This window comes from Petromyzon marinus, chromosome 58 (genome assembly GCF_048934315.1).
Source record: "Petromyzon marinus isolate PM22_M1 ecotype Great Lakes invasive population chromosome 58, UKy_Petmar_22M1.pri1.0, whole genome shotgun sequence".
Classification (NCBI taxonomy): Eukaryota; Metazoa; Chordata; class Hyperoartia; order Petromyzontiformes; family Petromyzontidae; genus Petromyzon; species Petromyzon marinus.
The window spans coordinates 2,390,904-2,402,942 of NC_133724.1; the positions used below are offsets into that span (position 1 = coordinate 2,390,904).

The 12,039-nt window shown below is 49.4% G+C and overlaps 1 protein-coding gene across 1 annotated transcript in view; it reads right to left on the minus strand.

Annotated features, from left to right (window-relative positions):
• Positions 1–12,039, minus strand: part of RADIL (Rap associating with DIL domain) — an 82,801-nt gene that overhangs the window by 8,439 nt on the left and 62,323 nt on the right. Inside the window, exons 11-15 of the mRNA XM_076052788.1 lie at positions 5,599–5,842; positions 4,344–4,516; positions 2,467–2,617; positions 1,373–1,611; positions 37–807 (exon numbers count right to left, since the gene is read on the minus strand). Of these exons, the coding sequence (XP_075908903.1) occupies positions 37–807; positions 1,373–1,611; positions 2,467–2,617; positions 4,344–4,516; positions 5,599–5,842 (1,578 nt within the window). The remainder of the gene's footprint in view (positions 1–36; positions 808–1,372; positions 1,612–2,466; positions 2,618–4,343; positions 4,517–5,598; positions 5,843–12,039) is intronic.

Sequence of the window (12,039 nt, forward strand, 5' to 3'; positions counted from 1 at the left end):
TACTACTCCTACTACTACCACTACCACTCCGTGTTAAAACAGAAGAGGTAGCGACGGCGAGAGTTTAACCCTTACAGAGACACATCCGCGATCAGCGTGCCATGTCACCTTGCGCATCATGCTCTGTATCTCCAAGTGCTGGAGTCTCTGCGTGAGCTCTGCCTGGCGCAAGCTCAGCACGTCCCCGCCGTGTGTCCCCACGGTGGAGCTCCGTGCCTGGCCCACCTCTCCGCCGGAGCCCTTCCTCGCGGCGCCGAGGCTCCTACTGTTTGACCCCAGCTCCACATTGAGAACGTCCGTCTTAACCCTAGAAGCGGAGCTCCGCCGGGGGCCCGCCTCCGCGTCGGGGCCCTCTCCCACGACGGCTCCCTCGCTGCCGCCGCCGCGTTCCTTCAGGCCCAGCTCCACGCCAAGGACCTCGGAGCGGACCCGCGAAGACGCGGAGCTCCGCCTCTGGCCCAGCTCCGCGTTCGAGCCGGCCTTCGCCGCCGTCGTTGGCCCCGTCATTGACCTCCTCCTCTGGCCGATTTCCAAGTTGAGAACCTCCGTCTTGACCCGGGACGTCGCGGAGCTCCGTCTGTGGACCGCGTCCTGCGTCGTCGTCGTCGCTGCTGCCCCACCGGTCTTGGTGGGGCTCCCCTCCCGGCCCGGGTTGCCCTCCACTCCACCACGGCCACCACCCCCTCCGCCGGATCCCAGGGCATGACCGTTCTCGCAGCCGGTGCTCGCGCCGCGGTCCTGTGGCGGAGCGGAGAGCTGCTCCGCCGTGCGGCTCCTCGCCCGCTCCTCCTCGCCGTGGTTTTCCGCCTGCGGCCGCCCAGCACGCAATGCCGGCGCGGTTACTGGCGTGCAGAGACGGGCGCGCGCAGCGGTGGAACGACCGCATTCTGAATATGGAATAATAATGTTTACTCATGCTGGCGAGCGCGTCGCGTCACGGCCGGTGAACGAGATTTCGTGCTCGCGAAACGTCGCGCAAATTTCACGTGGGGTCGCCCTTAAAAATGTGGTGCTGGCGAAGCGGTGATCTGTCGGCCACGCTCGTTCATCGCGTGACAACTCTATTAACCCTTTCCGATGATGTACACACACACATGTACGCACGTGCATGCACGTCATCAGATGGGAATCGGAAGTCAAAGGCCACGTTGGAGGGCGCACGGCACGGTCTGGCGCCAGCTATCGTAGAGAGTGGCGGTCATGTCGCTATTGTTCCCTGCGGTGAGTAACGACGTCTTTAAACACAATGGCGCTGTTAGGCCGCTATAAATAAAATAAATTCTGAGCCGCTCGCGCATTCCAAGATCTCTCAGAAAGGGTTAATTTGCCATGGCGGTAGTGGCGATGGCTGCGGCGGTGTTGCCGGACGTACCTCTCCGGCCGACGCGGCCACCCCTCTTCCCTCTTCCCCGTCGGCGGTGCCTGGCTCGGCTACCGATGCTGCCGGCGCCACGGCACCCTCCCCGAGGCCGCTGAGCTTGCGCAGCATCTGCCGTAGCTGCCGGAGGTTGTGGGCAAAGTCCAGGCTGGGCGCCGGGCCCTCGGGGTCCACGCGGAACCCCGTGCTCGGCAGCACGAGTGGCGGGTGGTTCTCGAAGCTCTCCAGCACGTCTGCAGCGGAGGGGGGGGGGGGGGACGACGACGCTGACGACAAAGCGGCATTGGAATCGGGGACACAGGGAAGTGGAAACCCAGCAAATGGACTGTGTTGGGGTAATGGGAATAACACTATTCATATAGAAATATTCTAATTAGTTATATTACCTTATATCCACAGGGAAGTTCAACATTTGTAGAACCCTGTCTCTTCATCTTTAAGCCCCACCACCTTACTCCTTAGGACCTACCCCCTTCCTGCTTAGGCCCCACCCTTTTCCTGATTAGGACCACCCATTCCTGTGCAGCCCCCACCCCCTTCCTGCTTAGACCCCACCGGTTCCTGCATAGGCCCCGCCCCTTACCGACAATGCCCCACCCCATTCCTAATTAGGACCTACTTCTTCCTTTGTAGGCCACGCCCTTTCCGGCTTAGCCCCCACCCTTTCCTACAAAGGCCCGACCCCTTACTGATTAGGCCCCACCCCCATCCTGGTTAGGCTCTACCCCTTCCTGCTTAACCCCCACCCTTTCCTGCTTGGGCCCCACCCCCTTACTGGTGAGGCCCCATTGTCCATTCCTATTTCGGATCTGCCCCTTTTCTCTTGAGCTACAGTACCCTATGAATATTTATGATAGGAGTTACACCGAATGTATTTACTTAATGTTTGTCATATCATTCATGTAGAGGGGGGGGGGGCCCTATTTAAAAAGCTTGGGAATTTGGAACCATGCCCCTTTTCTCATGGCAGTGGCGACGGAGGCGGTGGCGGTGGGTTTCTAGTTTGGGCACGCGGCTCCACGGAACTCGGCGTCCGGACTCAACGGCGCGACGCGGATGCGTGGCTGGGAACCCTGTGGCCTAGGCACCGGTGCGGAGCGCCGACTGGCTGTCGTCCGGGTCCGGCTGCCACGTGGCCGGGTGGCTCTTGCCGGCGCCCAGCTGGTACTCGCGCAGCAGGTGGTGCAGCTGGGCCGTGTTGAGTGCCGGGAAGTCGGAGCGCAGGGACCGCCAGCTTGCCTGCGCGCGGCGGACGGAATAGACGCGAGACCGACGGTCAGACGTCGCGATAATGCGGCGAACATGGAGAGAGGTGAAGGTGGGGTTAGGAGATGTCAACTCCTTCGCCTGGTATGCAGGAGATCGTGGATTCGATGGCGACCGTGACGCCTGCCGTATATATGTGGAGTTTGCGTGTCTTTCTCTCTCGCCGTGGTCGCGTGGATTTTTCTCCGGGTCTTGCGGTTTTTCCATCCGCATTTGGAATTAACGTGCATTTAGCGTAATTTCGCTGCTGTAGATTTCCACACAATGACAAGCCACTTCATTAGTGATAGCCGGGTCACTTCTGATATAGAGCTGCATAGCTCAGTGGGGCCTTACCTGGTAAAATCAACATCTTTTTCATAGTCTTTATTTTAAGTTTGCGACCCTGAAATTTCCATCGCGTGCCCGAGTCAGTGCTTTGTCGCAGAGGTTCGCGGTTTGAATCCGGCAGGCCGCCTTGGTTTAATGCTTCGGTGTGTGAATTAACCCGTAGAATGCTGCTCGGCGTTCTGCTTCGAAAGTGTGGAACGTTAAAGACGACCCGGAGGCCCTGTCACGGTACCAAATTTGAAGGGGAAAAAAATTCCCTGCAAATGACTCAATTGGGATAATGGCGTTCCCTCATCATTCACGAGCGCTACAATCCGGGGATGCTCGTGAAGAGCAAATTCGCAGATAATGATATTTTTAATGAATTGCCTTAAATAAATATGTATACAAGATATTAAATACGTCAACATTGTCAACTCACAGCTCTTTGTCTCATCACTTTATCTCTCATCACTTTATCTCTCATCACTTTATCTCTAATCACTTTATCTCTCTCATCGCTTGATCTCTCATCACTTTATCTCTCATCACTTTATCTCTCATCACTTTATCTCTCTCATCACTTTATCTCTCTCATCGCTTGATCTCTCGTCACTTTATCTCTCATCACTTTATCTCTCTCATCGCTTTATCTCTCACCACTTTATCTCTCATCACTTTATCTCTCATCACTTTATCTCTCTCATCACTTTATCTCTCACCACTTTATCTCTCATCACTCTCTCTCTCATCATGTTATCTAACCCCTTTATCCAGATGCGATTCGCAAAAAGCCATAATCGCAGATAGCAAAGTTCGTGGATAGCGAGGGAATATTGTATGTTTGTTGAACTTCTTTCCCACCGTACGTAGCCAACCGCGCCAATGGGAGAGGTGGGGGAAGGGGAGGGGCTGCTTCGGGGAAAAATAAGTTAATACCTCAGTGGGCTTTACATCGTAAGATATAAAAAAAAGATTAGTTTTATTTGTATATATATTTTTAAGTGGTTTGTTTACCTTTCCTATATTTTACACTCCTATCGTGTTTTTTTTGTATTGTTGTAACGTTCTGACCCCGGTGCACCGACTGGAAATCTTCTAAAAAGAGCTTTACAGCTTATCGGATTTCCTCCTCCAATGTGAGCCCCCCCCCCCCCCCCCCCCCCGCCGCCGCCCCCACCACAAGTTTGCTAAGCTGTAATCGTATTCTGTATTTTATTGTGTTTTTGTATCTTCCCAGGTAAGACCTTCACTGAGCTCCATATAGTTCATCGGAGGGGGGGGGGGGAGGGAGCAACCCCCCCCCCCCACTGGCCTGCCTTTTGCCGCCCTACCCACCGATGGCCACCCACTTCAGGCCAGTCCTGGCCCCCCCCCCCCTCCCCGTCACCTGCAGGAGGTTGAGCTTCGGCGTGGCCAGCAGGTCGGCGGTGCTCGAAAGCTTGTGGAAGTACTGCGTGGCTAGCTCGCCCAGCCCCTGCTCCTGCAGCCACTCGAGCAGCAGGTCCAGGTTGGCGCGCAGCTGCACCCCCCGTGACCAGTGGTAGAACCCGCCCCCGCAGCCTGCGTGGCGCAGTCCAACCGGGCGTTTGGGGGGGGGGGGAGGGGAACGACGCGCGCGCTTGTGTCAAACTCAGAGATGCGTAGAGGCAACGCAGAGAGAGGTACATCAGAGACACGAGCCAAAGGAGTGCGATCGTGTCTACGCAACCCAAACTATGGACCATGCACAGTAGACCCACTGCGGTTTGAGCGCTCCTTCAACTGTGGATGAGGAACAGCGGACACGACACGAACTCTCTCCGTGTGTCTCTGCTGAAGTCCTCTCGTCGTGGCGAGCGGCGGCGGCGGCGGCGGCTTTTGGCTCGGCCCGTCGAACAAAGACGGTGGTCATCGCGCGGCGCTTTCAGGCGCGCTTCTGCGGCCGTCTGGAACGCCCTCTCCCTTCCGATATTGGGAATCCGCCGGGAGCTGTGCGCTTAGAAATCGTCATCTAAATTGACAAACTCATTTCTTTAGAATTGCTTGTGGTCGTCTTTCGATTTAAAGCTTTCGTGACTGCAAGGATTCATCTTCGTTGGTTCTTTCGGTAAAGTCACGTAGAATGAGAATAAAATAATAAATTGATAAAATAAAATAACACAATAAAATTCTCACGACGTTTCGGCCACAACACAAGCGGCCTTTATCAGGTGAAGGGACGAGACTGTCTGGAGACAGTCTGGAGACAGTCTCGTCCCTTCACCTGATGAAGGCCGCTTGTGTTGTGGCCGAAACGTCGTGAGAATTTTATTGTCTTATTTTATTTTATCAATTTATTATTTTATTCTCATTCTACGTGACTTTACCGAAAGAACCAAAGAAGATGTTGTCGTCTTGTTTGGTTTGTTGTCCTTTGCCCCGCGTCTTTTACGATGTAAAGCCCAACGAGGTATTAACTTATGTTTCCCCGAAGCTACATTGGCCACAAATAATAGCTCAACAAATGGGACACGTGGTCAGAAATTATCCCCCGCCCCCCGCCCCCCGTCCTTCCGAAAGAACTTCCACATCCATACGTACGCGCATCGGCAATCGACAAGAACAACAAACGCGGAGCACCACGGACGGTGTCGGCCCGCCGCCCACCGCCGCCGGCGAAATACCTCGCTCCATGAGCGTGTTGAAGAGCGACGCGTTGGAGAAGAAGAACAGGTAGGAGAAGAGCTGTGCAGCGACGTCCGCGTGCACGGCGCAGGCCGCCAGCAGCTCCCGCGTCGCCGTGTAGATGGCGACGACGCGGCGCACGCCGGCCGACAGCCGCAGGTGCCCGTCGACGGCGGTGGCCGCGTCGTGCCCGCACGCGAATGGGTTGCTGTCCAAGAGGCCCGGCAGCGCCGCGTACAGAGCCTGGGCGGACGGACGACGGCGAGGAGGGAAAGGGGTCAAAACTTGGGTCCGAGCGAGAGGCTCGGCCGGGGATGGGCGGGGTGGGTGGGTGAGGAGGAGGCACCGGCAGGGCCCGATTTCAAGATTCTTGGTGGCCCGAGGCTCTTCTGTTTCGTTTGGCCATCGGTGATGACTCTCGACAGTTGGTTACTGCTGCCCCAGTGTTGCTTAGTGGCTGTCGCTCGCTAAAGCTGATAATAAGAACAACAACAACAACAACCACAGGAAAACAACAACGCCGCCTTTGTCTTCACCTTGCACTACCACGCTCTGTTGAGAATGAGATTGTGCAAACAGCACCACTTAAGAGATGTTTATTGGCTAAATTGGCAATGAAAAAAATATATATCTCAAAGTTCATCTCAGGTGTTAATTTCTCTCTCACCTTAGGAAGAAAAAACACGACGGACATTGACATGACTCTGCCTAGCTTTGTGATATACATTTTTTTTTATTTCAAGCTTTCGTGACTGCAGTAATTCATATTCTTAGCTCTTTCGGTAAAGTCACGTTGAAGGGAAACAACAAAATAATAAAATATATAAAACAATAAAAATTCTCACGACGTTTCGACCATGCTCGAAACGTCGACCATGGACGAAACGTCGTGAGAATTTTTATTGTTTTATATATATTTTATTATTTTGTTGTTTCCCTTCAACGTGACTTTACCGAAAGAGCTAAGAATATACATTGATTTATTTTTATTCAAGAAGATATCATGCTTACATTATTTATTTAGCGAATGACATTTCACGCGACTTCCCCCCAGTCACAACACCAGATACATTTACAAAATATCATGCAAACAAATATAAAACATCGTGAACAAATATTTTCGTGGGCCCTTTTAGTTTTTGTAGGCCCTAGACACAGTGCCTACTGTGGGCTGTTGGATAATACGGCCCTGGTGAGTGGGTGGGTGAGTGGGTGAGTGGGTGGGTGGGTGAGTGAGTGAGTGGGTGGGTGAGTGAGTGGGTGGGTGGGTGAGTGGGTGGGTGAGTGAGTGAGTGGGTGAGTGAGTGAGTGGGTGGGTCGGTGGGTGAATGGGTGGGTGAGTGGGTGGGTGGGTGAGAGGATGGGTGAGTTAGTGGGTGGGTGAGTGAGTGGGTGGGTGGGTGAGAGGATGGATGAGTTAGTGGGTGGGTGAGTGGGTGGGTGGGTGAGTAAGTGGGCCCGAGTCACCGTGCCTACTGTGGGCTGTTGGATAATACGGCCCTGGGCACCGGTGGGACGAGGCTCATTGTCTCTATCGCGCGCGAGTGAGTGAGCAAGTGAGTGAGCGAGCGGTGACTCGCCAAGAGGAGGAAAGTGTAGCGGAGTTCAAGGATAAACCGGCGACGAGATATAGGGAGCGGGAAAACGTGGAAATGAAAAAGCAAAACAACACGAAAGGAGAAATTGGAGCAAATAAGAAAGCAAACCGCGTTCCTGACGGAATCTAAATCGGGGCACACGACAGCAGGGCAGCGGTTGAACTTCTTTCGCACCGTACGTAGCCAACCGCGCTAATCGGAGTGTATATTAGTGTAGTGCGTAATGTATAGTTGTGCGCGCGTTGAACTTCTTTCGCACCGTACGTAGCCAACCATACCAATCAGAGGTGCGGGAGTGGAGGTGTGAAAAGTGGCGAGGAATTGAGAGTCCGGCGTTCAGGGGGCTTCAGACGGCCGTCGTAAACGCCGTGGGGCGTCTTCAAGCGCCGCGCCACGCGCGTGGAACTGTGTTGCAGTGGCATAGCGCCGGCTGCTGGCGGGAAAAGGGATCTGCGGCGTACGGCAGTCCTGAGGTCGGCAGTAGGCCTCGGCAAGGGAAGGTAATTTACCCTTTATGCTGGGTAAAACGGTAAAGGGTAAAGTTGTCGACATGCCAAGGGGTAAGGTAAAGGGTAGGGTAAAGGTAGCGCGAAGTATTACACGGTAAACGCCTTGTTTACTGCAAACGCCTTGTTTACCGTAAACACCTTGTTTACCGTAAACACCTTGTTTACCATAAACACCTTGTTTACCGTACACACCTTGTTTACGATAAACACCTTGTTTACCGTAAACAAGGTGTTTACCGTACACACCTTGTTTACCGTAAACACCTTGTTTACCGTAAACGCCTTGTTTACCGTAAACGCCTTGTTTACCGTAAACGCCTTGTTTACCGTAAACGCCTTGTTTACCGTAAATGTCTTGTTTACCGTAAACGCCTTGTTTACAGTAAACGCCTTGTTTACCGTAAACGCCTTGTTTACCGTAAACGCCTTGTTTACAGTAAACACCGTATTCTTAGTTTTTTCGGTAAAGTCACGTTGAAGAGAAACAACAAAGATGAGCGTTTTGAATTATATAAATTAAAAAAGAGGAATGATATTGTAGTCCTCTCAGCTGACAAAGGCAATGCTATTGTCATCATGGATAAAATAGAATACAACAACAAAATTAAAGAATTACTCGACGATGGTAGTTATACAAAAATAAAAAGAGATCCCACCAACAGCCTCGTCACACAAACCAACAAAATAATTTCTGATTCAACCGCATTAATTGATCAATCTAAACAGTTTTCGTTGAAACCTTCTGCTGCCAGGCCACCAAGATTATACGGCTTACCAAAAATACATAAAGTTGATACACCTCTTCGTCCCATAGTCTCTACTATCAGCTCCCCCACCTACAAACTAGCTCGTTTTTTGTCTGAAATCCTGCGTCCTTTCACTGGAAAGACCACCTCTGCGGTACAAAATTCTACTCACCTGGTATCGACAATCAAGGGTATTTCCCTGTCCCCAGACGACCTGCTTGTCAGTTTTGATGTAGTTTCCTTATTCACCAAGGTTCCTGTACCTGACACCATTGCAATCATTGAAGACTTGGTTCATCAAGGACTAAACACTGAGGTACCCCCCCTGGTGAGACACTGTTTAACCAATACATACTTCACTTGGAATGGAACTTTCTACAAACAAACTCAGGGCACCCCAATGGGCTCGCCCTTTCTCCAGTTATAGCTAACATTTTCATGGAGAAATTTGAGACTGACGCCATCCAGACTGCCACTCTGCGCCCAACCTTATGGAAGAGGTACGTGGATGACACTTTTGTCATCTGGCCACATGGCCGGCCTGCTCTAGACCAATTCTTCGACCACATCAATTCCATACACCCAGCCATCAGATTTACCATGGAAGTCGAAATAGATGGCAAGATACCTTTTTTGGATGTCCTAATTAAAAAGAGACCTGATGGTTCAATGAGCCACTCTGTCTACAGGAAAGCTACCCATACAGATGCTTATCTGAAACCGGATTCCCACCACCATCCATCACAGAAGAATTCTCTCATCAAGACTCTGTATCATAGAGCCCAATGCATATCCGACCAGGAACACATAAGCAGTGAACTCAAGCACGTACACCAAGCTCTTAGGGCTAATGGTTACTCCGACTATACAATCCGCAAAGGTATCACTCAAACCATGAAGAAGAACCCTCTTGAGGAGCCTTTCAAAACCATCACTTTACCCTACATTGCTGGGATCACAAAAAAGATCTCCAAAATCTTGAATAAACACAAGATCCAGGTCCGTTTCAACACATTACATAAAATCCGTGATCTGGTTCCGTCTGTAAAAGATGTGATTCCGGACATACAATACCCTGGTGTCTACAAACTAAGTTGCCTCTGTGGTAGTAGTTACATTGGAGAAACCAAACGCCATGTCTCGGACCGCATTCGTGAACACAAAGCAGACCTTAAACACGGTAGGACCAACACCTCGGCCGTAGCAGATCATTGTTCTAATTCAGTAGGCTCACATGCCATTGACTTTTCCAAGACAGAGGTTCTTTGTAAGCCATCTGGCTTCCATGAGAGATTCGTTCATGAGGCTATCCACATATACAAGCACAGAGACAATTTCAACCGAGAAGATGGATTCTATCTTAGCAATCATTGGAAAGATTTGATAAACCATGTCAGTTCTTAATTGATTGTTCACGCTTACAGTGGCTTTCAGACAGCATACATTATAAAAAATTTCGTCTCCCCCCTCCTCTTTTCAAAATATAGATGGACTAGTCCTGGGCAAACTGCCAAATCGCTACGCGTGACGCTAACGTTTTTTTTTATAAATAAATAAATGCGCCGTTTAAAAATAAATTTATGCAAACCAACACACCTGAAGATGACCGTTTGAGTTATGGTCGAAACGTCGTGAGAATTTTTATTGTTTTATATATATTATATTATTTTGTTGTTTCTCTTCAACGTGACTTTACCGAAAAAACTAAGAATATGAATTACTGCAGTCACGAAAGCTTTAAATCAAAAAGTAAACACCTTGTTTACAGTAAACACCTTGTTTACCCTAAACACCTTGTTTACCGTAAACACCTTGTTTACCGTAAACACCTTGTTTACCGTGAACACCTTGTTTACCGTACACACCTTGTGTACCGTAAACACCTTGTTTACCATAAACACCTTGTTTACCGTAAACACCTTGTTTACCGTAAACACCTTGTTTACCATACACACCTTGTTTACCGTAAACACCTTGTTTACCGTACACACCTTGTGTACCATACACACCTTGTTTACCGTAAACACCTTGTTTACCGTAAACACCTTGTTTACAGTAAACACCTTGTTTACCATAAACACCTTGTTTACCGTACACACCTTGTTTACCGTAAACACCTTGTTTACCATACACACCTTGTTTACAGTAAACACCTTGTTTACCATAAACACCTTGTTTACCGTAAACACCTTGTTTACCTACTACCTTGTTTACCATAAACACCTTGTTTACAGTAAACACCTTGTTTACCCTAAACACCTTGTTTACCGTAAACGCCTTGTTTACCGTACACACCTTGTTTACCATAAACACCTAGTTTACCATAAACACCTTGTTTACCGTAAACACCTTGTTTACCGTAAACACCTTGTTTACCGTAAACACCTTGTTTACCGTTAACACCTTGTTTACCATAAACACCTTGTTTACCGTTCACACCTTGTTTACCGTAAACGCCTTGTTTACCGTACACACCTTGTTTACCGTGAACACCTTGTTTACCGTAAACGCCTTGTTTACCGTAAACACCTTGTTTACCGTAAACACCTTGTTTACCGTAAACACCTTGTTTACCGTAAACACCTTGTTTACCGTACACACCTTGTGTACCGTAAACACCTTGTGTACCGTAAACACCTTGTTTACCGTAAACACCTTGTTTACCGTAAACACCTTGTTTACCTTGTTTACCGTAAACACCTTGTTTACCATAAACACCTTGTTTACCGTAAACGCCTTGTTTGCCGTAAACACCTTGTTTACCGTACACACCTTGTTTACCGTAAACACCTTGTTTACCGTAAACACCTTGTGTACCGTAAACACCTTGTTTACGGTAAACGCCTTGTTTACGGTAAACGCCTTGTTTACCGTAAACACCTTGTTTACCATAAACAAGGTGTTTACGGTAAACACCTTGTTTACCGTAAACGCCTTGTTTACCGTAAACGCCTTGTTTACAGTAAACACCTTATTCTTAGTTTTTTCGGTAAAGTCACGTTGAAGAGAAACAACAAAGATGAGCGTTTTGAATTATATAAATTAAAAAAGAGGAATGATATTGTAGTCCTCTCAGCTGACAAAGGCAATGCTATTGTCATCATGGATAAAATAGAATACAACAACAAAATTAAAGAATTACTCGACGATGGTAGTTATACAAAAATAAAAAGAGATCCCACCAACAGCCTCGTCACACAAACCAACAAAATAATTTCTGATTCAACCGCATTAATTGATCAATCTAAACAGTTTTCGTTGAAACCTTCTGCTGCCAGGCCACCAAGATTATACGGCTTACCAAAAATACATAAAGTTGATACACCTCTTCGTCCCATAGTCTCTACTATCAGCTCCCCCACCTACAAACTAGCTCGTTTTTTGTCTGAAATCCTGCGTCCTTTCACTGGAAAGACCACCTCTGCGGTACAAAATTCTACTCACCTGGTATCGACAATCAAGGGTATTTCCCTGTCCCCAGACGACCTGCTTGTCAGTTTTGATGTAGTTTCCTTATTCACCAAGGTTCCTGTACCTGACACCATTGCAATCATTGAAGACTTGGTTCATCAAGGACTAAACACTGA